The 27,135-nt window shown below is 40.6% G+C and overlaps 2 protein-coding genes across 4 annotated transcripts; both read left to right on the top strand.

Annotated features, from left to right (window-relative positions):
* Positions 1–6: 6 nt before the first annotated feature.
* Positions 7–19,452, top strand: sez6l2 (seizure related 6 homolog (mouse)-like 2). The gene is made up of 19 exons (XM_038697739.1): positions 7–157; positions 894–974; positions 1,135–1,263; positions 1,351–1,566; positions 5,843–5,997; positions 6,431–6,623; positions 6,982–7,167; positions 7,287–7,470; positions 8,234–8,397; positions 9,155–9,349; positions 10,891–11,029; positions 11,743–11,939; positions 12,134–12,328; positions 16,612–16,806; positions 16,902–17,093; positions 17,283–17,321; positions 17,624–17,741; positions 17,909–18,020; positions 18,156–19,452. The coding sequence occupies exons 2-19, from the start codon at positions 917–919 to the stop codon at positions 18,183–18,185; spliced, it is 2,697 nt and encodes an 898-aa protein (XP_038553667.1). The 5' UTR covers positions 7–157; positions 894–916; the 3' UTR covers positions 18,186–19,452.
* Positions 19,453–20,787: 1,335 nt separating this feature from the next.
* On the top strand, positions 20,788–26,876 carry kctd13 (potassium channel tetramerization domain containing 13). 3 transcript variants are annotated; one of them, XM_038697652.1, is made up of 7 exons: positions 20,788–21,219; positions 22,212–22,472; positions 23,092–23,261; positions 23,636–23,725; positions 24,080–24,132; positions 24,285–24,480; positions 25,406–26,876. In XM_038697652.1, the coding sequence occupies exons 2-7, from the start codon at positions 22,235–22,237 to the stop codon at positions 25,643–25,645; spliced, it is 987 nt and encodes a 328-aa protein (XP_038553580.1). In that variant the 5' UTR covers positions 20,788–21,219; positions 22,212–22,234; the 3' UTR covers positions 25,646–26,876. The 3 variants fall into 3 exon arrangements, with proteins under 3 accessions (XP_038553580.1, XP_038553598.1, XP_038553587.1); XM_038697670.1 differs by lacking the exon at positions 20,788–21,219 and adding an exon at positions 21,283–21,554; XM_038697659.1 differs by lacking the exon at positions 20,788–21,219 and adding an exon at positions 21,283–21,585.
* The last annotated feature ends 259 nt before the right edge of the window (positions 26,877–27,135 follow it).

Genomic DNA, 27,135 nt, shown 5'->3' with positions numbered 1-27,135 from the left:
TCAACACAAATGCCCTCACACCATAGCCGAATGCGTCAACCACACGGTAACCAGCTAGGGGCATCTCAACAGCACAAACCCCGCCGTGTTCTCGGGCCCTAAAGCAACAGGATACAGTCAGAGTAGCAGAACACAGGACGAAGCCTGGGAGATAAAGGTAAGCGGCAGCCACCCTTCATCGTTGCTGAGATGGTTGTCGGTCTCGAGGTAGTGATGACTGATGCCAAAAATCGTCCTCCGCACAAAGAGGGCCGGGGGAGGTGCGAGTGATGCCGCCTCGTATTGCCCATCATTTTGTCACTCACCGGGCTGGTAATTTCACCGAGGAAACGCCTCAGATAACAGTGGAGGTGCTTTTTGACAAATTGCCATAAACAAGCTGATAATAGAATAAGGTTTAGAGCGTACCTGCGGTGAGGGTGGGCTCAATCGGTGAATTTTGGAATAGCGCATTTTCGGGCATGTTGTTGCAGATTTGGGTGAAAAAATGCAGGGGGACGCCTGGTGATTTAACATTATACCGTGTGCGATGTGTTGCCTACCTGTTCCCGTTGCCTAGACCCGAATGGATGTTTTCCAGATTGTTGGAGCTGAGCTTTTACAGTAACGTTATCACATCGCAGTGATCCTCTAATCCGAGTCATTGTGGCCTGTGTAATGTAAACATATGATGAGTAGCCTACCTGAATTGCGGGAGAATATTAAATTAGCCTATATTGCTAATACTTTGCTATTCATTACCACCACAGCCAACATGGGCTATTTCGGTGCGAACAGCAGTCATTTTAAGCTACAAATCAGAAATTATATTACACTACAAGATACAGGAATTGTTCTTATTACATTTTCACATAATAGATTGCTAATCAGTCTGCTTATTTTAATCTTCCTAGGTCATTCAGTTTCATCCAAAGCCATGGGGTTCACACGCCTTACTGTGATGCTGTCTGCCACCATGATCCACCTAGTTTCAGGTAACTCTGTGTGTGTGGTGGGGGGGGGGGGGGGGACTGTATGTGCAAGTGTTCTCTAATGTGTCTAGGCAGTTTTGCATGCCATGTCCTGCTAACTAGGTTTGTTTTCATTTTGTTTGCAAATTGTTGCAACAACAGTAATTAGACCTGGCTATTTCAGGTATGAGCTTTATGACTCCTGAGCCTGATACACCACCAACAGCAACCCCAGACTCTTACCCTCTGGGTGACCTGATCCATGCAGCCCTGCAGAGTAAGGACTACTTAGGAGAGGCTTCCGCTGGCACAGGTATGCTAACTCGGGCCTTTATGGCTTAGGTATTGTAGCTACGGGACGATGAGACGTGATTTCTCATTGGAAATCTGGAATCTGCAGGTACTACCACCAACCCGACGCAGGCTGTGCCTGGGCTTGGACAGACCGAGTCAACAGCGACAGTCATATCACCGGGGCTGCTCACCACAGCTTTAAGCTCCTCTTCCGCTGCCAGCCAGACAGGATCAAGGAATACCATGTCCTCGCTGCCCATGGAGGAGGAGACAACCACCACTCTGATCACCACGACCACCATAACCACAATGCACATGCCAGGTACTTGCACGCGATCACCTGGCTTCCCCCATGTCTCTGTTGTTTGTTGATGCAAGAGATGGTTCAGTAAAAGCAATGAAAATAGATTGAACAAATCATTCACAAACTCACCTGTGGATTTAGAGCTGCTCAGATTTCAACATCAAATTCCTTCAGAATCATTTTGGTCCCTGTCGCACCTTTTCTGGCTTGCTTTAAAGAGTGAGTAACAAGGAGATCTCGACAGACAAGGTAACGTGAAACATTTTGTCATATTCATGATGAGACTTCAACAGGTTAATGTACAACGTGAGTTATTTGTAAAGGAAAAGATGTTCATCCACTTAATATGTTTTAGAAAACATTGTTACATAACATGTCTTTAGTGACTTAATGCTCATTTTTAGGCTAGCTATTTAGTTAACATAGCTACCTTCTATATAATTACAGCCATTTACCATTAACCTGCTAATAATGAGAAGTACAGTAACATTCTGTAACATATTCAGTATCCATATTGATTTTATATTTTTAGCTCACTGCTAACGTTGGAACACAACAGTCTAAAGTACAGACATTTTTGTCTATAATCTGGTTTTATTACTGCTATAATAATGTGCTTCTTGTATTTCTACATTTCAGGAGTCATGGTTTAAACATGAAATGAGTGCATACACTGCGTGGGGATGAAGGTGATGTAGTGCACTCCTGCTTTCCTGTTTAAAGTAGTCTTCTCTTCTACCTCTCCTCCATACTATAAAGCAAGACAGCAGATTGGTTTACCGGCCTGCACTGCTGTGAGATTACCACAGCCAGATATAATATGTCTTACATACACATTTGCTTCTTTGACAAATGATGGTTAGGACAGCTGGCACTGAAAAGACATAGACATACAGCACAGGTTAGGGAAGGTGACTGGGTTGGGTGAACAGGTTTGTCATTAAATCTGGAGAGTCCAGGATCTCTATGGCCTGTTCTTAAGTGGCCTACAGAACCATGAACACATGAACTTTAGTACATATAACTACTTTTCCCATAGCTCTTTCTGTGAAGCACACTGCTGATTTTAATTCAAGTAAACTATTTCTTTTTTATTACCTTCAATAAAAATATATATGAGGCACAAAGGACAAGATGTATGAAGATAAAGAGAAGTAGATCACTTAAAAAAGATTTTGATGTTGTGTAACCAGTGAGATATGAAAAATACAAGAGAGGCTTGGACTCGTTTCTGAAAGAAATTTGTACATGCAGTGTGACTACTGCCATGTGACACATTTGATGTTAGTGTTGTTGTTCACAAATATTGACAATAAAGTCTATATATACTGTTTGTATTTTAGTTATTATTATATAGCACTGCACTATTGTTCTAATATCATAAGAAGAGAAGTATTAACTTGAAAAACCTTAACTGTTGAAAGGCAACATTACAGCCTTCCCTTTGGCCTGTGCAGCTCTCACTGCAGGTGGGGGGGGGGGTCAGCTGACTTACACCAAATGTGGGGACAGAAATGTCATATGAGATTATCGATCCGTGAGATGTGTTTGCAACCTACTTTCTCTGTCTATTGTGTCTATCTATACATTGTTTTCACATAGTGACCAAAGGTAACGTTGTTTAATCTGTGTAAAAGTGTAAAAGCAACAAATGACCGTTTAATGGGGATTTGTGTGCTGGACTATTTCTTGGCCTGGACCAGTTTTTGTAGAGTATTATATAAACAAGATATAGTCTGTTGATTAGTGAGCTTACCTTTGGACAGTGCCAGGCTAGCTGTTTCACACTGTTTCCTGTGTTTACGCCATGCTAAGCTAATGCTAACCAGCTGCTGGCCCCAGCTATATACAGTATTTACCATACAGAAATGAGAGCAACTTCAATCTAACTCTCTGCAAGCAATCAAAACTGCCCAAAATGCTGAAATATTCCTTTAATGTTTTTGAGAAGGTCTTGCTTTCCACTTATTGGTGCTTCTAGCTAACACTTTTTATTTTGTTTAAGTTTATTGTCTGCCATCTAGACTGTAAAGCCCTTACTTCACCAGATGCCATTTGTATTACAAAGGGTGGTCAGTAATTTAATTCTACTGAAGCACAGCAGTGGTTTCAGTCAGTCATGTGGCCAATAAAATGATTTAATGAGTAGCAATCCAGCACACAACATAACAGCTTAACCCAAGGCAGTGCTTCAATTGAGCCAGTACTCACTGGTAGGAATGACTTACTTTTAGCCAATTTAAATGTAATTGGTATACTGTTACTGACAACTCCATACTGCCACTTTCTGATGATAAGCCAGGTTTTCATTATCGCACTCAGATAGTTCCCTGCTACACAAGACCAATGACGAGGCAGAAATGTTGCTCCTTGTCCCTTGTCTGAGATAAAAAGTGTGATTATACTTGTACTATGTAGTTGGTAGTATAATGGTTATTGTGAAAACAAACATACTAGAGATAAGCCTCACACAAATAATATGTGGATATTTTGGACAAATATGTAGACATTTTTATACCAAATTATAATTTAAATTTGTTTCAAGCATAGTTTTAACTACTCCACAATCTTCCCATGAAGTAGAAGAAGTAATTGTTCCTGTGGTACACATACCACTAATTGATCACTGGCTTTGAGTTTTGCTCTTGTATACAACATCCAGGATTAGGGACTGGCCCCCATTAAACAGCAGTACCAATATGGAGACAGCAGGCAGGTACAGTAAAGCAAGTGTGGTTCAGCCAAATCACTTAGCATAAAAATGGCCCCAGCATTCAGAAATCTTTGCTTCTTTCTCTATACAGAGAAATGTGTCTAGAAATGTAATATAATGAAAAAACATTATAATAGGCCTTGCTTGTCATTCATCTTAAAGCCAGTGAACCTAATAAAAACATAGCATCACAGTATCAATGCACATATATTTTCATATAAGCACCAACCCAAACTACAGTAAAGGCGGGATGTTATTATTATTATTACTTGTTAAAACCTTCATAGAACTACATATATCCTTTACAACTGCAATCATAGTCTTACCACAAAGATTTGCCCTGGTAGATGAGATTTTCCTGGAGCTCAGTGATTTGCACAGTAGGGGGTGTGTCACTGTCCATCTAGCTGTGCACAGCTATTTTGGTGTCAAGGATGACTATGATTTGCATATTTCACCACTGACCTTCTTGAAAGAGGTCAACAGCACAGGGAAATCTTGTGCTTTGTGCTTTTTTGTCACGTACGTCTAAGGATCGACACCCAAATAAAAATCACTAAAAAGTATTACATGTTATTATTGTCAGTTTTTATACATTCCTCAGTCAGTAAGTGCATTTATATGCACACCAGAAATACAGCTTTAATTTGATAATAGCAGCTATGGCAGCCAAAAGTTTAACCTGTATGGTAATAAATCTTGTCAGTGTCAGCCAGACACAATAGCTTGCAGGATCAAGGTCTTCTTTTCAGTTTACTAAATCACTACAGCATTGCCCTTCATCTGACAGCAGCTAGAGAGGTACGTGTGGCCCATCTGCAACCTCTACTATGTAGGAAGCTTTCCATGTAATTGTTACACATGCATTCAATGCAGAGCCTTGAATAAATTTTGAGCAAGCAGCACCAGGTGTTATGCTTCCTGAAGAAATGTTTTCAATAGCAAAAGATATAGCAGTGACATTGTGCCATGAAATGTAGCCAAACGTAATCTAATAATCACCTAAAACACATATTGCCATCAACAAAAGACAATATTGTATTATTTTTGTTGTTATTGTTGTTGTTTTAATTATTTCTATTACTGTTATTATTTTTAATATGATTATCTGGAGTCTCCTCTCCATTACAAAACTCAGTACGAAGTAGTGGGGAGGGTGAAGCTTTTAAGGGTGTGAGAAGAGCTGATTTGAGTAGTCTTCATTAATGAACACAGTCAATGATCGTGCATTCCTCCTAATCTCATGTCATTTCCCACTGTACCAAGTGTGCACTGTGTGTCTGTTGCCATGTAAATACTGTATGTCACCATCCCCCATGTCCTCTGGGAGACATGCACAGTGCAGCTTGATTCAAAAATTCCTTTGACTGGCTGTGAATATATCTGTTGGGAAAAAATAGCAGTCTATGAGCTTTAATCACTCAGAAACTGCCACGAAGCCCTTGAGCAAGGTACTTAAACTGTATGTGAGTGATGCTGTTGCTAATGCTTTTCTGTATGGAGTGAATTAAAAAGCATTAGATGTATTTCTTTACACACATTTTTACTTTTTCTTCTCCTGTCCTTTCCACCTTTTCACAGTACAATGCAACGCAACTTTGTCAGCAATGGAGGATGTTGTCGAGTCACCAGATCCTGCATCATCATCAGCATCAGCATCATCATCAACATCTTTTTCCCCTCTGGAATGCACCTACAGCATTACTGTGTATGCAGGATATGGAGTAGAAATTCAGGTAATGTGCATTTTCTCCTCCATAAACATTAACCTTTAACAAATATTAACCTTTTTTTTCAAAGACATTTTAAGATAAGATAAGATCAGCCTTTACTTGTCTCACAGGTGAGAAATTTCAACATTACAGCAGCAAGTGGATAGCATGGAATAAAGTAAATCTATTCCTCTGTACTCTGTTTCAATGTTGTCTCTGAACTGAATCTGTAGGCGTCTGTACTCGTACTCTAATTACTGAGAGGAGTATAGACAGTACAGAAATTAAACTTTTTCTATGACATCGACATCTAATGAAATCTTTTATTTCATGTGATCTCAGATATATGTCAAATTGGATACAAGTTTTGAAACATAGTCAGGCCTGTGTGTCACAATTTCACTCTAATAAATCCCAGAACAGGTTGCATGTCATAATTTCCTCTTTTTCCCTCTAGGTGAGGAAGGTTAACCTTTCTAAGAAAGAGTCTCTGACGATCATGGGGTATGGAGGTCTGGGGCCAGAGCTCTTAGCCAACGAGACTCTGATGAGGGAGGGTCAGGTGATTCGCAGTACAACCAATCAGGTGCACATACACTATCGCAGTCTCCGACAGAGCAACCATGGCATGTTCAGCCTCCACTATCAAGGTAAATTAAACCTTCCGGTTTCATAAAATAACTAGAACTGGTATCTATTTTCTTGTTTTATAGTAAGATTATTTTACTGATTTATGTTTTCATCTATGCATGAAAGAGTGTTCAACAGAGAAAGTGTTCTGTGGCTTGAATACAAACCTGAATACCTGCATTTTCAATACTTTTATTATTTTATAGAAATAGTGACACATGAAAATTGTGAATGAGAAGAGTTTTGACAGCATGGTAAAGATGACAGAGGTGCTAGAAATTCCCCAGAATGTGAGAAAAAATATTTTGAACTTTCACCCCAACCTTTTATCTCCCTTTTTACAAAATAAATATAATTTCCTTCCCGTTGTATCAACAGCCTTTCTGCTGTCCTGCCCATTCCCTCTGTCTCCTGAGGGCGGCGGAGTGACCGTGACAGACATCCATCCTGGAGGTCAGGCACACTTCCACTGTGATCCAGGTTTCCAGGTTCGCGGCCATGAGGTGGCTACTTGTGTCAACACAACACAACCACACTGGAGCACCCCTGAGCCTCAATGTGTCGGTCAGTAAACTGATTTAGATTTCAGTTTACCAGCTACAAGACTGGCCTCTTGTTGGTAGCAGTGTTATTGGTAAGGCAGTGGATTTTTAAGCAGTATGTTGTATATTATTGTTCCTTAGCTGTGTCATGTGGAGGGTGGATTCGTAATGCAACAGTGGGCCGGATCCTGTCTCCACCCCCTCCATCTGTCAGCAACCACAGTAATGGCAATAACCTGAGCTGCCACTGGTTAATAGAAGCCAAAGAGGGACACAGGCTCCACCTACACTTTGAGAGGATTGCACTGGATGAAGATGATGATAAGTAAGTTTTTGTTTCCATTTGTTTGTGTGTCACGGAATCTTTGTAAAATGCACATAGCCAACCTCATCATTACCAGTGTCCTGTGGTGACAAATAAGGTTTGTATTTTTTGTTTTGGTATCTTTCCAAAAACATAATTTCCTCTTAAAGATTGTTGGGAAGCTCTGAGTCAGTCAGACCCTGTATTTTTTGCTACATTTCTTTAATGTTGAACTAAAACTCATTGTTGATTTATTAAAGCACCCAGTGATCATTTCACATCCCTAAAGATGTATGATATGACAACAGACACAAAACCCCACAAAAATCCCTGTCTTTTATTCCCTATATCCTTATTTCTATGAAAACTCTTAATACATTACCCTTAATGCAAATAGTCCCAGGTAGGCTAGGTAGACTGTACAGTACCCTGCATCATCCTTTATTGATGGCCGGACATTATAGGTAATTATCATAAATAGTGCAAAAAGAAAACAATTCATCATATCATATCTAAAATGCAACATAAACTTTTAACTTAATGAAAACTTTCACTGAAGCATTATAAAAGAAAGATTTGATTTCACAAATGTACAGAAAAACGGCTACTGTATGCTAGACCAAAGCAAAATGTTTTTTCAACACCAGTGTTGTATATTTTACACCAGACCTGTTGATAATGATTACTTTGAATTTGCTATCCCTGCACATTCATACACTGATAATAACATTTCCCTCTGTTCTCGAGCTTACCATCGGGCATCATTGTGGTTTGTTCCTCTCAGGTTAATAGTGCGCAGTGGAAACAGTTCTCTGTCTCCACCGCTCTTTGACTCAGACCTGGATGATGTCCCAGAACGTGGGTTGCTGAGTGAGAGCGCCACACTGTACCTGGAGCTCACAGCTGATTCTTCCTCCATCCCCCTGCTTCTGGCTCTGCGCTACGAGGGTGAGCAGAGAGACTTCGGATACTCAGCCTGCATTCTTTTTTCTCACACAGGGTCCTTCCCACATTCTGCAAACACTAGGGAAGCTGCAGAGCTGCACATCTTTCTAACCCTATTATTGTATAATATTCAATACCTGGGTCTGCATTCTGCCTGAAAAGAAGTTGGATATGTCATATAATAATAGTTTATAGAATTATAGAATTACAAGAACCGACTCCAATTATAACAATTCAAAGGCCTCTGAGGTGAAGTGTCACAGCTTATTTTAATTTCAAAAAGCCTCTTCCATGGTTGACCTTTCTAATCTTGATAATTTAAAGATAATTTGGTTAAATAATTGATATGTTATGCATTATATAATAGTAATGGAGTTCACTGGGCTACAGCCCTCTAGAAAACCAAGCCTTTCTTTTCAGTAGGTTGTTTTTGTGTTTAAGAGAGCCATAATGAGCCACATAAGTGCTTCTTACAGTCTGCCCACGTTTCAATAGGAATTATTTTAGCTTTGGAGATGCTCGCTGCTTAAGCTTTTAGTGCCTTACACCTGGGCTTTTTCTAGCCAAGAGGGTTTGAGATTCACCTTACGTAAAAAGCTACACTGCACCCTTCTCAATTAAATGGGCATGGTTTCTTTATTTCGTCAAGCAGGAGAACAACTGCTAGAATACAAAATATATAAAGGGAAGAGGGAAATACTTTTTCTGATCAGTATATGCAGGCCCACACTGTGTCTAATTTATGTTTGTCTTTTTTTAGCTTTCGATGATGAACACTGCTGGGAGCCCTACATGCCCCATGGAAATTTTAGCAGCAGTGACATCACATATCAGCTGGGCACCACCGTTGCCTTCACCTGCTCTCCAGGTTTTGTCATGGAACAAGGTTCGGGGACGATTGAGTGTGTCGACCCCAGCAATCCCCACTGGAATGACAGCGAACCTGTGTGCAGAGGTAAGTTTCAGGATTGTGCTTCACTTATTTTGAATAAGCGAATCAAGTAGTATGTCAGCCATCATGCAAACAGTTTATGAAATCTGATTTTCAATTTTTTTTCAATTTTATTTCTCTAATTGGAATTACAAACTTTCATATTCCTTGTCCTTCCTTCTGTTGTTTCTGAACTTCATTACTAAATGTTCTACTAATCCATATTTCCAAACACATGGAGTTTTGTGTTTGACTTCTTGCACGAAGTGAGAAAGTAATTTGATTCATTAATATTCAAAGTGAATTGTGTTGAGCTGGGAGCATCAAGATGTTGTAGCATGAAGACTACAGCCACACTGACTGTGTCAGCTGTTGATCTGCTGGCATGCTGTGAAAACTGAGAGCAACAGAGAGACTGTGGCAGATATAAAACTGGCAGAGACGTTGCACCGGGTCAGGGACTGGCTGAAAACACAGGTGCTATAGTTTCAATCAGCGAAAAAGATATTCTGAAAGCCATATGCTGTATGGTATTTCTGCTTGCAGAAAAGCTCAAGCAGTTCATACACAGTGACGAGATTGGGAGGAGGATGGTGTGATATCTCTCACATGACGAAGAGGTTGCAGTTTTCCTGGTTATGTCTTGCATCCATGCATGGCAGAGGGCTGTCTTTCTCACAGTGGAAACTGTTCAACTGCTTAAAAAATGAGGGATCAGCCGGTGGTTGGGAGCACTTGCATGTGTGATTGGTAATATTTTATGGCGCTCTCCCAAATGGAGTTGCTCTCAGAGCAAAGCTGGTTTCATGTATTCAACCCTGGTGGTGTGAATCTGCCCATATTTGCTCGTTACGTTCTCGCTGGAATATATTCGACAAATGTTGCGGTTAAAACATTGCCATGGTTTGTAGGATCGAATTATCTTCATGTCTGATTCCATCACATGCCGCTGTGAACAATCCTGGATTTGCCCCACAATACCAGTGACCACTTGTGTGTGTGTCTGCATGTTTGTGTGAGTGGTTTCACAGTTTCACAGCTCAGTTTTAATAGAATAGAAGTGTTGCATTTGGCTCCTGTAATTGCAGCTTGCACCCTGGAGTTTCATAGCTATCTGTATTGTTTTCCTGCGATGGTCACAGGTTGCTGTGTTTAATGTGAAGTAATGAGGTATTAGTGTCAAAGGGATCAGTCTTCACATTATTTAATTGATCTGCCTAATAGCTGCGGAATAATGAAAGGCAGGCTACAAATAAGGTAACTACTGTTTAATTAGAAACAATTAGAAAGAACATGGATGTACGTTTTACGTAAGCTGTTGCTTATGATGCCAAATGCTATTCAGCACATCTCTCCTCTCTATATGCCTTCAGAAATCACCTCTTCTTGAACATTTCACTCTGTCTATATGTATTTTCTTTCCCTTCATTAATATTTCATTTTCCTCCAGTTGCTTTTTGTTTTTCCCATTTCTGTTGTTATTTCATCACCCCTTTTCATCACCCTCTCTGTCTCCCAGTCCACGTCGTCACCTCAATTTTTCTTCCTTTCTTTTGCTCTGTAAGCTCTGTGCGGAGGGGAGTTGACCGAGTCCTCAGGTACCATCCTGTCTCCTGATTGGCCCCAGAGCTACTCCAAGGGGATAGACTGTGTATGGCAGATCCATGGTAACGAAGAGAAACGCATTGAACTGGATGTCCAGATGTGAGTATTGCGTAGTCTGTGCGTGTGCGTGCATGTGTGTGTGGGGGTCAGCAAATTGAATAATTTAATTATTGTCTTATTTGTGTCAAAGAAATTAGCAAAACCACAGGACCCCTGCATATATAGTAACATGATCCCTTTACTTCACAGATGGTGCTTCTAATTTTTTAATTTGCTGAGTTCAAATTCTCACAGAGCCCTAAAAGGTGCATAAGTAGGAGGACGGTTATTGCAAAAAGACAAACAGAGCCTGTGATCCAACCTTATCGTTCACACACTCAATCAAACCACTGGAAAACTAAATCTAGGCTGGCACTGATATTGTATTTGTGGGAGTATAATAATAATACTAACCAACTTCCTGGTGTCGAAATCAACTCATAAGTGCACTGCATACACACAATTTCAACTCATGTTATTCTATTTTCCTCTAACATCTAATAGCAAGTTTAACTTTGTGCTAAATGTGTATTTACATAGATAATACTGAACATCCTTTGTACCGATGTAAATTGTACCTCATTAAGTAAAACAGCAGATGAAAGAGAAAGAAAGACAATGTTGCAGCTATATATAACCTTCTGCCTCTCCTGCTTTTCCTCTCTGTCTAATGAAATGCGTTAGGTGGGTGGACGGCTCGTCTTCAGAAACAGAATCTCTCTGAAGTGAAACCTCACTTTTCTTTTGTATTCTTATCTTTCCTTACTTAAAAGTTTGAATATCCGCCACACTGATGTGCTGACCGTTTTCGACGGACGTGACCTCATGTCCCATGTGATCGGGCAATACCTGGGGTCCAGAGAGCGTTTCCAGGTTGTGTCTGGGGGGTCAGAGGTCACCATTCAGTTTCAGAGTGATCCAGAGGATTCCAGTTTCATCCTGAGTCAGGGTTTTCTCATTCATTATCGTGGTGAGTACACTCCTTAAGTAACTGGTTTCATGGCTCAAAATGTAAAAATCTTAAACTTCCACATTTTTCTATTTGAAATCTACAGTAGGCCTGAGTAAAAGCTCATCTCAGGACAAGTGAGGTCTGCCACTACTGAAGAAGAGAACATGAACAACCTTTTTTAATTTCTTTCGTCGCTCTCTTGTGTTGTGCAGAGGTGGAGCCAAACGACACCTGCCCTACCCTTCCTCAGATTGAGTTTGGCTGGATCAGCTCGTCCCACTCCTCCCCTGTGAGGGGCAGCGTGCTGACCTATCAGTGCCAACCGGGATATGACATCAGTGGCTCTGACATCATCACATGCCAGTGGGACCTGTCCTGGAGCAGCAGTCCACCTACATGTGTTAAAGGTGAGACAAGTACGGGGACATAGTTTAAAGACTCCACACAGAAACCTTAATGAAGGACCAGTATCACTATATCAGTATGTATAAACAAAGTCATCAGTATCAGTATAAACAAAGCACATCCAAGTTTCATAGAAGGTTTTAACTTGGTCCAAAAAAAGTCAATGTACTTATCATACGTGATGTTATGGCTCCGCTGTTCTTTATATTAAGCTCATTTTAAAGGACTAGTTTGACACTTCAGCTAATACGCTATTCCCTTTCTTATTAAGAGTTTGATGACAACATCAACACCACACTCATATCTGTAAAATAAATTTGTAGCCAACCAGCAGGCAGTTGGCTTAGCTTAGAATCAGAATCAGAAGGAGCTTTATTGCCAAGTAGTGTTTTACACATACGAGGAATTTGCTGTGGAGATAAGGTGCTACACGTAGACAAACATACAGTCAACATAAATAAATGTGGAAATATATGAATATGGAACTGAAGAACAACATTGCAGATATATACACGTGCATTATTCTGGGTCTGTGCCGTGCAGAAGTAATGTAACGGAAGAGAATATTGTGTACATATAAATATATAATCTGACAACATAAAAATATACAACAAAAAAGATCAACGATCAACAACAAATATATGCAACGTGCCAGGTCTGTGCCCGACACGAGATTAAACAGTATTTACATGTGCAGAGACATTTGTATCGTTTCCAAGGGGAGAGTGTCAGTGGGGGACCCGGGCCTCGTTAATGAGGCTAGTTGCAGACGGGAAGAAACTGTTTTTGTGGCGAGAGGTTTTGGTCCTGATGGACCGCAGCCTCCTGCCAGAGGGGAGAGTCTGAAACAGTTTGTGTCCGTGGTGGTAGAGTTCAGCTGCAATCTTTCCTGCTCGCCTCAGAGTCCTCGAGGAGTACAGGTCCAGAAGAAAAGATTGCAGCCAATCACCTTCTCTGCAGAGCGAATGATGTGCTGCAGCCGGCCCTTGTCCCTGGCAGTGGCAGCAGCGTACCGGATGGTGATGGAGGAGGTGAGGATGGACTCAATGATGGCGGTGTAGAAGTGCACCATCATTGTCTTTGGCAGGCTGAACTTCTTCAGCTGCCGCAGGAAATATATCCTCTGCTGGGCCTTCTTGGTGAGGGAGGTGACTTGAGGTCCTGGGAGATGATGGTGTCCAGGAAGTTGAAGGAGTCCACAGCCGTGACTGGGGAGTCACACAGGATGATGGGGAAGGGTGCGGCTGGGCTCTTTCTGAAGTCCACGACCATCTCCACGGTCTTCAGAGCGTTGAGCTCCAGACTGTTCTGGCTGCACCAGGACACCAGATGGTCGATCTCCCACCTGTAGGCAGACTCATCCCCACCTGAGATGAGCCCAATGAGGGTGGTGTCGTCCGCAAACTTCAGGAGCTTGACAGACTGGAGACTGGAGGTGCAGGTGTTGGTGTACTGGGAGAAGAGAAGGGGGGAAAGAACGCAGCCTTGAGGGGAACCGGTGCTGATGGTCCTGGAGTCAGAGACATGTTTTCCCAGCTTCACATGCTGCTTCCTGTCCGTCAGGAAGTCAGTGATCCACCCGCAGGTGGAGTCAGGCACGTTCAGCTAAGAGAGCTTGTCCTGCAGCAGGTCCGGGATGATGTGTTGAAAGCAGAGCTGAAATCCACAAACAGGATCCTGGCGTAGGTTCCTGGGGAGTCCAGGTGCTGGAGGATGTAATGAAGGGCCATGTTTACTGCATCATCTACAGACCTGTTGGCTCTGTAGGCGAACTGTAGGGGGTCCAGGAGTGGGTCTGTGATGGATTTTAGGTGGGACAACACAAGGCGTTCAAAGGACTTCATAACCACAGAGGTCAGGGCGACGGGTCTGTAGTCGTTTAGTCCAGTGGTCCTTGGTTTCTTGGGGACAGGGATGATGGTGGAGGCTTTGAAGCAGGCTGGCACATGGCATGACTGAAATGAGGTGTTAAAAATGTCTGTGAACACAGCTGATCAGCACAGTGCTTCAGGGTGGATGGGGAGACAGAGTCCGGCCCAGCTGCTTTGCGGGGTTTCTGCCTCCTGAAAAGACCGTTGACTTCCCTCTCTGTGATGGAGAGAGGAGGGGAGGGGGTGGAGCTGGCCAGCTCTGAGGAGGGAGGGGAAGATGTGGTGGACTGAGGCTGAAGCTGAGCGGAGGAGTCACAGGGGATGGTGTCTGATTGATTCTCAAAGCGGCAGTAGAACTGGTTCAGCTCATTTGCCAGGCAAGAATCGTTTATGGAGTGGAGGACTTTGGGTTTATAGTTTGTGATCTGTCTGAACCCCCTCCAGACAGAAGTGGCGTCGCACCTCCTTGCTAAAGCTGTACATTAACGCTGTGTCCCCACTCCTAAATGCCTCCTCCTTTTCCAACCTTAGCTGTCTGAGTTCAGCTGTGAACCAGGGTTTGTCATTGTTATAACTCACCCTGGTCCGTGTTGGAATGCAGCTGTCCTCACAGAAGCTGATGTAGGACGTCACTGCCTCTGTACACTCATCCAGATTGTTGATAGCATTCTTGAAAACATCCCAGTCAGTGCAGTCCAAACATGCCTGGAGGTCCTCAACAGCTTCACTAGTCCACTTCTTTGATGTCCTCACTATAGATTTACAGAGCTTTAGTTTTTGCCTGTTGCAGGAATCAGATGCACCATCACGTGATCAGAGTGTCCCAGTGGAGCGCGTGTGACGCGTGATAGGCACTGCTAACTGTGGTGTAGCAGTGATCCAAAGTGTTCTCCTCTCTGGTTGGACACTTTATAAACTGTCTGTATTTGGGGAGTTCTTGGCTGAGATTTCCCCTGTTAAAGTCACCGAGAACAATAAGAAGGGAGTTCGGGTTTTTCTGCTCCACAAACAGTATCCGGTCGGCCAGCATGCTCTGTGCGTCCTGAACGTTGGCGTGCGGCGAGATGTAAACCCCGACCAGAGTGAATGAAGCAAACTCACGGGGGGAGTAAAACGGTTTACAGTTAATGATAAGAAATTCCAGATTAGGAGAACAGTGCTGCTGAATCACTGTCACGTCGGTACACCAGCCATTGTTAATATAAAAACAGACACCTCCACCTTTTGTTTTGCCGCAGAGTTCTGTGTCGCTGTCCGCTCTGTACAGTTGGAAGCCAGCCAGCTGCAGCGCGAAGTCCGGCATCAGCTCACACAGCCACGTCTCCGTGAAGCACAGAACAGAAGATGAATAAAAGTCTCTGGTTTTCCCCACCAGAAGCTCATGTTTGTCCAGTTTGTTGCACAGTGAGCGTACGTTGGAGAGAAATATTGCCGGTAGCGGTGTGCGGAGTCCCCGCCGGCGAAGACGCACGAGCGACCCGGCTCTTTTGGTGAAAAGTGGGAATTAAATCCGCTGGAGTTGTTCCCCTGATGTTCATGAGCTCCTCCCTGGTGAAAGAGCACCGGGAATCACAGCTGAAAACTGAATTAACACACAAAAACAAAACAAAACAAAACAAAGCGCACCGAACACCGAGGCAGCTATAGTCAGCGCCATCTCATCTAGCAGAAAGAATGGAAAAGGGGAAACAGTTCATCCTCCTACCAGCACCTCCAAAGCTCATTAACATGTTATAAATCATTTGTTTCATTCATACAAAAACTGAAGTGTAAAATTGACAGGTTGTGGTTTTATGCAGGTTTTTTTGCCGGACTATTTTCTCGCAGTTAACAGTTGCCAGAAAATTAGTGAAGACTCCAAGAAAAAGTCTGGCACACAAGTCCCAGTAAAAAGGCAAAATGTCGAGTTAAGAGTTAAACAAACTAGATATAAAATGTTAATAAGTGAGCTTTAGAGGTGCTAGTAGGAGGTTTCTTCGGCGTTATGCGATGAGGATCATACCATTTGGTTGTATGGGGGTACTCAAAGTCTGATTTTACATAGAACTACCAGTTTTCTTCATATAAAATACAGCATATGATGATGTCCGTGAATAAATCCAACATTGTTACTCTTCCCCTAGTGTGTAAACCCTCCCCATATACACACACACATATTCACACACGTGATTCGACAATCAGTTGACTATGGGAAAGACTTAATAATTCAGATTTGACTATCTTTAGCCAGGGACAGCCCTCGTTTGGATAGAGCTATGCTACCTGTTTCCCCATGTTTCCCATGAGCTCACCTGTGTTGCCCCAGTGGTGGCTATTGTTTCTCTGTTCTTTGTATTGAACTATTTTGAATGAATTCCAATGGCAGGATGAAGTAGTTAAATGCTATCATATGTGTCCCACTTTGTTCCCCACAGTCCAGCAGTGTCCTGATCCAGGAGAGGTGGTAAATGGTGCGCGCTCAGTGCGCCCAGAAGCTGGTTTTGCAGTTGGGACAGTCGTTCGTTTCTCTTGTAACCAGGGTTATCAACTGGAAGGTCCCAGCCAAATCTCCTGCCATGGACGAGACACTGGCACCCCAAAATGGAGTGACCGCAGCCCAAAGTGTGTCTGTAAGTCCTTTTCCTGCACTTTTTTGCAGATTTTGTCAGATTTTGATGCAAATTCATAACTGTCCTCTCTGTGTGTTTTTGTGTGCTCTGAACAGTAAAATATGATCCCTGCCCAAACCCTGGTGTCCCTGACAATGGTTACCAAACCTTGTACAAGCACAGCTACCAGGCAGGAGAAACTCTGCGTTTCTTCTGTTATGAGGGCTACGAACTTATCGGTGAGGTCATTATCAGCTGTGTTCCCGGCCATCCCTCTCAGTGGAACAGCCCGCCACCCTTTTGCAAAGGTAAAGGCTATCATATTCATGTATAGTGGTCTAGACCTTCTTTGAGAACAATTTTCAATCGAGGAACGGAACCTATTATAATACTTTCATTATATAGATCAGCATAAAATATGATGAGGAGGATCCTGAAGGTGTATTTCAGGTGTAATTTGTAATCATTAGTTTCTCTCTTATCTTCATTTCACACAGTGGCATATGAGGAGCTTTTGGATGATCACAAATTAGAAGGTAATTTCTTTTCTATTCTACTATTTGTGATGTGTATAAACACATTGCGTGTAGGATTTTAAATCATTGCTCTGGCGCCATCTAGTGGTGTTATTTCAGATGAACCTGTGATAGCTGCTACAAAAGTAAACAACAAAACATTTTAATGTACTTCACAAAAGATATAATGCAATTAATGCAGACAAATTTATAAAAAAAAAAAAAGTAAAATGATTAGTAAAAGTTATACTATTAAGTTTCAGCAAATAAAATGTATGTGCCAATAGATGTAATAATAATGGACTTTTTGTCTATTTTCACAGTGTCCCAGTCTTTCGAGCCGTCCCATCAGATCCTGAGTGAGAACATTGCTTTGGCGATAATTCTGCCAATTATCCTGGTCATCCTCCTGATTGGAGGAATTTACATGTATTATACAAAGTAAGTACCCTGGGTAACCAAAAGTTAATCCTTGATAAATTTGTGCAAGTTACCTATCTCTGCGGTTGTAACACTGCTTTTGCTTTTCTTCGCCTCAGTTCACAATAATGTCCACACTGCAGTCTTTGTTCGTGTGGTTATATGTCATTTTATTTTCTCACTTACAGCATATGCAGATTAGAGTGGAAGCCGCTCTTCTGGAAGTCTCTTTCTCACACGCACTCCTACAGTCCCATTACAGTTGAGTCCGATTTCAACAATCCTCTTTATGAGGCAGGGGTAAGTGAAAAGCAGATTCTTTAAACTTTCCTGAACTTCACATTTGTTTTAATTGAGACCTGATTCCTTAGAATATGTTGTCATTTCAGAGTCTTAAATTATATTTTACTGATTGATTTCTTACTTTGACCACAGGATACACGGGAGTATGAAGTGTCCATTTAAAGGAGAAAATGTCTTGGTAAGAATTAAAAACCACAGAAAGATTAAATTCTTTTGGAAAACAAATTTCCTTAGTATTATAAGGCCTCACTCCCCTTTTTTCATTCCTTTTAAATTATCTCAATGTTCTAACATGACTGTATCTCTGGTTTATCAATTGTGGAAGTGATTTATTTTGATTTGTTGCACTGATATGGTGGTCTGCCAAACGCGGGTCCTACTTCACGGTCCAACTTTCTGTATCATTAGGACTGGTGCCTTATAAAGGGTAAGAAATTAACAACAAAGAAATATAGCAGTGTGGGAGGCAAAAGAACAGGAGAGGGGGGAAAACATGAAGGGATTTATTTATTTATTTATTATGAGGCCAAAACATTTGAGAACTTGGCAATACTTTATTTGTAACTATCACAAGTTACAGTCATGAGCAGTAAATACAGTAAGTCCACTGAATGTTTTTTCTTTAATTTTAGAGTGGCTCATGTTATATTTTCCAAAGCGATACAACAAAGGGGAAGAATACTTTAATTTCAATCATGAGAAAAAGTCAACACAGTAATTTTCTTTCTTCCTCACTTTGTCTTTCTCTCGCTCTGTGTAACACGTACACACAAATTGAATGTAAATATGACTTAATATTGATTGAGGTTGATATGTATACTAAATTATATATATAAGCCTCATATATTCACTTACACAAGGTGGCGGGAGGTTATATATTTTCATTATATATGTAATGAAAATTCAGTGCCAAAATATAAATAATTTAATGTCCCTAAGTGTTTCATCTGTTGTTGCAATACTGTTTACAAAGGCAGTGTTTATTTTATTCTTCGCTGTTTCTGGAGTGCATCGTCACCCAGTGTCACATGACATATAAGAAAAGGTGAGGACATGAATGTCATTATGCTTAGAGCATGCACTGATTGTAAATTATATTGCTTCTGCTCAATCTTGCCATTATCATTATAGTTATTGACAGTTATCATTGTTATCAGATTTGATGTTGTATGCACTATGTTGATGAAAAATTACAAACTTGGCTGCTTGCTGTGATGCATTATGTATTTATTTACAACTGATTGTTTGAACAGTGAATGTAGTCTCATTTACTGTACGAAATGAAGGATCTTGGAGACTGTTGCTTTGTAGACTTAATTCTTCTCTTATCATCAGTAGCATTTCTTTGCTTCATATATGAATACACTCTTTTGAAGGCAGTAAATTATTTGCTGAACTGGAAATAAAGTCTCTGTTGAATGGTGTAAAACTTGGAGAAACGAGCATTTATTTTTAATACACAAAACAAACACTATATTGATACATATATTTAAAGTAATGTTTTACTTTGGGGAAAATTTCTGTGATCCTTTCTCGTAATATATAGGCCTAGAAAACAAAACAAAACAGTATTCAGACCAGATAGATTGTGAACAAACAAGCCCATCAAAACAAATATAATACTAATATATAAGAAATGCTAACAACATACCAAAACAAATACATTTACACACCAGGAGGAGAGGTTACACAAGGACAGATAGCAAACTAGACATAGGATGCTACCCTACCGCCTGAGGAGGGCAACGGGAAATACAAATACAGAGTGGGAGCATATAACGCAGCTTACCAATATTTCAAGTTTCACCCACTCAAATTTATTTTATTCAACATAATTATAATTTATTTTTGTTTTTGATTGCTTTAATTTGGTCATTTAATTTTGAAAGTATTCACCGGAAGTATGAGCAGGCCATTAATAAATATTAGATTTGAAAACCCATATTAATAACCCTAAAGAATAAGAATAATCAGTATGTATGTATTAGTCCCACTGGTTGTTGTCAACAGAGAATGACGAACAACATCATTCCATCATAATTTCTGCAAATTGATTTGGGATTGCTTCGCTTTCGCCACGTTATTTTGAAAGTATTTACCGGAAGTATTAGCATGCTCTCATGTCTGCATTGACGCTACCTTGATGAATGTAATTTTGCAGTTCCTCGGTGTGACCACTACATGGCAGTACACACTCATTACTCTAAATACACTCAGGTACGCTGTCATCTTCGCAAATGAAGAGAGTACTTTTATTAAAGCGTTATGTTAACACTCACATGATTAATGTGATTTGTACATATTGATATATACTCATATTACTGTGCAATAGCTGTGTTATAAAATGATAAATAAATCTACCTTGTACCTTGTTATTGTGACCACTGGAGAGCAGTAGACTCTAAACACATGGCTCAACTCAACTAGGGGCTGACATTATAATAACACAATATCACACTGCCTGCTAAACATACAAACAACCAAAAGAGAGAGCAGTGTTTTTAATATTTTGGGTGGACAAAATATTTATTTTGCAGGGCAGCTTATCAGTGAGGAGTCTGGAGTTGTTAATGTATAGCATCTAAACACTATCTGGTTACTGTTTAGTTCAAACTACATAAACTCCAAGGATTTTTTTGTTACAGTAAAAACAAAAAAAAACATGCTCTCTGGACAACAGTCACCTGTGTAGTGTAGGTGTTGGTGGTCACCCATAAGGTGGCAGTAAATCGCGTCACACGTAGATGAAGACGTAGAAGAAGAAAGCAGCGGAAGACGGTGTGGTGTAGTTTCGTTTCCGATTGACCTATTTAGCTTCTCCTATTAGCATCAGTTGATCATCTTTATGTCCAACAATGGAATTGGCTCTTCTTAATTTAGCAGTTTGCTTTTTTTGATGGCTTATTTCTGATTTTTCACCCAAGAAGCGATCTACAAACAGAAAGAGCACTGTTAGCTTAAAGCGGAGCTAAACAGTCTGGCTGTTTTTAGCCACTTTGATTTAGCTAACGTGAAGCTGACTGCGATTAACATGAGTTGTCAAACGTTAGCTGCGTTGTAAATTCATTTGTGTCGTTTGGGCTGTTCATATTAGCCAGCTAGCTTATTATCGATTGCAGGCTGATTAACGCTCACACTTTTAGCCACCTTGGCTTAGCTAGGTTCACTCTTGCAGCTCCCTTGCATGTTCAGTGTGGTAAGTACAATTTGTTTTAAGCTAACTAATATAGTTCAGATTTTATTAGCCTGTTACAAGTTAGCATCTTAACCAAGCTGATCTCAGCCAGTGCTATCATGTGTGAACTAACGGTAACTGAATTGTGTTTGTAGCCAGCCTAGTTGTTGCTAACATTATGTAACGTTTAGATAAACACCTAACTTTGGTGGTAGCTGACACCACACACGCCTCAGTCACTTGACAGGACGGTCTACGTGCTAATGTAGGATGACTTATTACATTCAAGCGCTGTTTTGAAACAATGCTTCACGTTACTTATCCCGCTGAGATGAAGTGTGGGGGGGGGAAGCTCGGTAGGAAACTGATGCACTTTACAAATAATGAGTAAGGCTTTGTTTCTGTTAATTGTTTACACTTTGGAAAGAAAATCCTCATTTGGTGTCCATTTGGGGTATTTTCACATCCTTATGTGTTTTGTCCAGTTTTTAACAAGTACTGGACACAGTGGCTGTGTTTGAAGAATCAGAATTTTTATTAAGACGCTTCTTTAGTAAGTTAATTAATCCAGAAGTATCTGGGATGACAACAAACAGGGCTGTTTAGATCTTCTAACCTTAGAAGCTAAAATGTTGTAGCCTCTCAATTTCCTGCTCCAGCATTGTTCTCAAGGCTTTTTCTGTTGTAGTTTTGGTGTCACTTACACCAGCTGTTTCATTAGTATGTAGCCTTCATACAAGCTGGATATGTTTGGATACACATGAGGACTATTGACATACTGCATGCATGAATATCCCAGAATTTAACTGCATTTATCTTAGTACCTCACTCCAGCTTCTAGCAATTTTAATATTTCATGCAGGGTGTGGTTCTACATCTGGTGTCTGTGCTGCTTTATTATGCAAATAGTCAGTAGTTCAGAGACGCCTGAACTATTGACTATTTTCATAATAAAGAATTGTTCTGATCGAAACCTGTGCTATAAACAAGCCATCGTGTTCTTTTTTCTACAGTCAGGAAGTGACTCCTCAGCCCCATGTCTGCTGAGGCTTCAGCTGGCAGTAATGCTGCTGACTCTGCCCAGTCTGCTGTTTCCCAGCCTGCCTTCCACAACACTGATGAGCTCGGAAGTCGCGGCCTACTGGGGAGCAAATATGTTAAATTAAATGTTGGTGGTTCTCTGCATTACACGACCGTCCAGACGTTAAGCAAGGAAGACAGCATGTTGAGGAGCATATGCAACGGAGGAACAGAGGTTACCATAGACTCAGAAGGTGAGTGAATGTCTCTCTCTGGTCGAGCACAAACCTTTTTACTGGCTCTACATTGTGATCCATGTTTGTGAACTTGGGACAGAAAGTCTCACACGTGTGGTGTCACCCAGTTTTGTGCTGTAAGAGATCAAACGTATAAAATACTGTAATGAAGTTGGCAGGGAAGATGTTTCACTCTCTCACACTACAGGATTGTCTCTACTGGTTGTTATTACAACTAAAATCATTTGTATGGGAAAGGTGTGTCTATTCCAGCTGTCAGTGTTTCATAGTGTATCACCAGCACAGGGCGAAGAACAGAATAAGTTTTTCTGGCTTTTAACACTCTGATGTTGTAAGTATCTGAGCTTAGGCTGAGTGTGAGTCCAGAGAGTTTTTGTAAATTACCATTTTGCCTTTTCAAATGTCTCAGCAAGAAATGCTGACTCAGAAAGGATATGAGTATTGTTACCGTAAGCAAATTCTAAAGACCATACCCACATTAATTATTTAAAGATTTTGAGCTCAAAGTTTGTTAGCTGTAAGGCCAGAACCACATCCTTGGCAGATAGTGACATACCCCAAAAAGATTACAAAGGAATGCAAATGACTCAAAAAATAATTTTTGCTGCGTTCCCAGGTTGGGTTGTTTTGGATAGGTCCGGCCGACATTTTGGACTGGTTTTGAACTTCCTACGAGATGGCTCAGTACCGCTTCCGGAGGACCACAGGGAACTGGAGGAGGTTCTGAAAGAGGCTCAGTACTATCGGGTACAGGGACTCATCCAGCACTGCCTCAGTGCCATGCAGGTAAACAGATGATACTTTTACAATTTTTGTTGGTTTTGTTTGTCTACAAGAGCGCCTGCAAACATACACAAATGCAGATGTAAAGCATAATGGATGGATGAGCTGATCAGCACTTAGTTAATGGATTTCAGTATGATTGATTGTTGTCTCGGTCAGGTATTATGTAAAACCAAATCTACTGGTCACACCTTCACAAATACAAAGATTTCCAGGTTTTAGCTATTCGTCTGACTTAACAAGGAACTTAATGACTTTAGACCTGTGTGTCTTATGATGGGTATTTCACATAAATTATGAATTTATTATTTCTTATCCACTTAGATGGTTAATTAGTTGCGGATATATTTAAATGTACTTTCTTTATTTGCCGGCAGAAACAAAAGGATGTGTTTGAAAGTGTGTGTCGCATCCCCATGATTACCTCCGCCAAAGAAGAACAGAAGATGATTGCTACTTGTAGAAAGGTACATTTAATTTTATCTCAATTAAATGGACCACTGACAAACGTGTATAATACAGTAGCAGCTGTGAAACCCTAATTCCAGTGTACCTCTGCGTATCAAGGGTTTGACTGCTTCTCTGTACAGAATTGAAACAATAATAGATGGTTTGAAGAGATTTAGAAGTGTGAGCCATGAACTGTAGTCTGTTGTGGGGTTTTTTTGTTAACAATGTCAGAAATTATTTAATTCAGAAATGTAACTCTTAAAGGAATTTGGAGTTGGTTCTTTTTGTATGGACTCACAATTTATAAAGACAGTTATGTACTTATACACTACAGAATTGCCTGGATTTTTTTGTGTTTCTTGTCTCTACAGCCGGTAGTAAAACTGCAGAACAACAGAGGAAACAACAAATACTCTTACACCAGGTAAAGATGACGTCTGACTGTGCACACCAGGAAAACACGCCGCCACAAAAACTCACATGTTCACTTTACCTTAATTTTTTAGCTTCAGTTTTTGAGTGGAAAGCGCTTACTTATCTTCTCATTACTTGCTCTTTGTCTCTCCCTGTGACCAGCAACTCTGATGATAACCTGCTGAAGAACATTGAACTGTTTGACAAACTTGTGCTACGATTCAATGGCCGTGTCCTGTTTGTCAAAGATGTGCTTGGGGATGAGATCTGCTGTTGGTCTTTCTACGGTGAAGGCCGCAAGATTGCTGAAGTATGCTGCACTTCCATTGTCTATGCCACAGAGAAGAAGCAGACCAAAGTAAGCACGAATTAATATCAACATTAAGTCCGGGTAGTTTGTCATTCTGGGAAATATGGTCATTCGCTCTCTGATAGTGAGTTAGACAGCTGTCAGTTACCTTAGCTAAGCACAAAAATGGGGAACAGATCTAGCCTGAATCTGTCCAAAGGTTAAAAAAAAGTCTTCCCACCAGAACCTCTAAAGATCACTAATTAACACAAACCTGGGACAGAGCAAGGCTAGCTGTTTCTCCTGGTTTCTTTATGCTAGGCTAAGCTAACCGGCTGCTGTTTGTAGCCTTATATTTAACAGAGAGATGCCTAGTGGTGTCAATTTCCTCCATCTAACTTTCCACCAGAGGGCGAATAAGTGTATTCTCCTTATTCCCAGAAGGCGAATAAGTGTGGAACTACGCCTTTAAGCTGTTGATGGCATTGTTGTGTTCAGAGTAGGTTACTTTGTGATGGCAAATCAATTTGTTTTAAGTATTTAGAATAGAAGTGGTGATTTGATTAGGGTGGGAACAGTATTATATTAACTAATATAGCACACCAAAAAATACCAAGTCTAAAACTGAACAGTTTAAAATTCTGCAAACCATCTCAAATTAAAAAGTTTAGAGGATATGTTCTCCAGATTTTACTGTTATTCACATTACATTTACCTTTTACAGAGTACCTGTAAGTCATACAGCTGTTCTTAAGTGAATGATTGCGATGTGGTGCGGTGACGTAGTGAGCAGCTTCCCCGTAGCTGAGAAGCATTGCTGAGCAGGAAAAATATGACAAATGTTAATCAAAGTTTCCATTTCCAGTGTCCTCTGTCATGACTGTGCGTCCCATGCTGTTGTGTACTCGACTGAACTCAACACACAACACGTTCCAAATAAATCAATAAATTGTGACCCACTCACCACCAAAACTTGATCGTCTTTGTTTTTTAGGTTGAGTTTCCTGAGGCTCGAATCTTTGAAGAAACCCTCAATATCCTCATTTATGAGACTGGCAGAGGATCCGGTCCAGGAGGACTACACCTTTTAGATTCAAGAGGCTCACTGGGAACGGGCCAATCAGAGGAAGAGGGCGCTGTGGGCGGTGACAGACGAGTAAGACGGATCCACGTAAGGCGGCATATAATGCACGATGAAAGAGGGCACGGACAGCAAACTGTGTATAAGGACTAATAATGTGAAAACAGAAGACGTGGGAGAGTGACTTCATGTATATTCATTTTTTGTTGGATGCTAGCAGAATGAGAGAGAGATCCCTGATAGCAATAGCTTGGTAGTTTAGTTATTTCATTAAATGTCTTTGGACGTCACTGCAGAAATGTAGGGGTTGATGACTGATTGATTGATTTGTGACTGAAGTAGGAGTCGTCTGGAGATGAAAGATGCTTTTGTTTACAAGAAAACAAAATGTGTACATTATTTAAATAGGAAATATGTTCAATTACCTGGGACACGAAACTGGCATAAATATTACTTTGCAAATGTTAAGGAACCTCCTGCATGTTTTTACATGGGCCTTAAAACCCAAATCGCACCCCATAGGTGGATTTTATTCCTAGAGCAGACAGCCCACTGGTAACGTGGGTGTTAATGATATGCACTGGTACCCTCGTCTGTGTTTGACTTGTAGGAAACACTGTGTCCGTCTGTTTATTCAGGTTGTGAAACATCTGTTGCCTTGTCATAAGTTGGACTGTTAATGCTGCTTGACAGAGATGAACAGGGTGGTCAAGTGTTAACACTGGAATAAAACTGAGTAGCCATTTTTAGTGAGGTTGTCTATGAATGAGATTGTTGAGCAGCTCAATTTTCTTTATTTAAATTATTACGGCTGTTGCTTCAAGATGTTTTTTATTAATTAATTTATGAACCTAATTTATTGTTTGGTATTTAACATGTTGTATGCAATCTTTGTGTTAACTAGTGCTCAAGTGAGTTTTAATTTCCGGAATGATATGATGCACTCAATAGCACACATCCGATTGTAAATGACTAAATAGTGAACTTACATTTCAGTTTGATGTTTCAAGAGGAACAGTGACCATTTCTTTGAAATTGCATTTTATTCTGAGCCATGATTTTTTTTCACTTTTGCTTTATGTCTTACTCAAACCACTGAAATTTGCTCCAAGTAATTGGCCATACACTGATGATAAAGGCAATTCATACTGGGTTGTATTTTTATTTCCCTCAGGGAGAAGATATGTATTTTCTTTCTGATATTCACCAGTGTTTTGTGTAAACCTAATCACTCTGAATACTGAAAAAAACATTGAATGAGAGCAATATGTATCTCAGACACTTTTTAAAAATCACCTTGGAATACCTTAAAATATGCACTAATATAACTTCCGTCCTATAGTGGTCATGGGAAAGGTCAGAATAAATTACTTATGAAATCCAACATTTGTTTTCTTGGTCTCATTTTTCCCTTCTTTACAAAAGAAAATTTTATCAAAAACAGAAGTTACTCACAGGGTATTTATTTCTGTGCTTACTTTATATGCTCCAAAACATTTCATCCATTCAAACTGCATCTGGCATGAATTATTCTGATTCAATTTAATTCAAATTAGCTTTATTGGCATGAATGTATTACAACAATATTGCCAAAACATCATACAAACTATGTAAAGATTGGATCCATTTTGTGGATCCATTCG

The sequence above is a fragment of the Micropterus salmoides genome, unplaced genomic scaffold (genome assembly GCF_014851395.1).
Source record: "Micropterus salmoides isolate LMB-PRFRI ecotype aquatic unplaced genomic scaffold, ASM1485139v1 Ms_hic_scaffold_10, whole genome shotgun sequence".
Classification (NCBI taxonomy): Eukaryota; Metazoa; Chordata; class Actinopteri; order Centrarchiformes; family Centrarchidae; genus Micropterus; species Micropterus salmoides.
The sequence above is the reverse complement of the archived record's forward strand: the minus strand, read 5'-3'. Positions and strand labels throughout refer to the sequence as shown.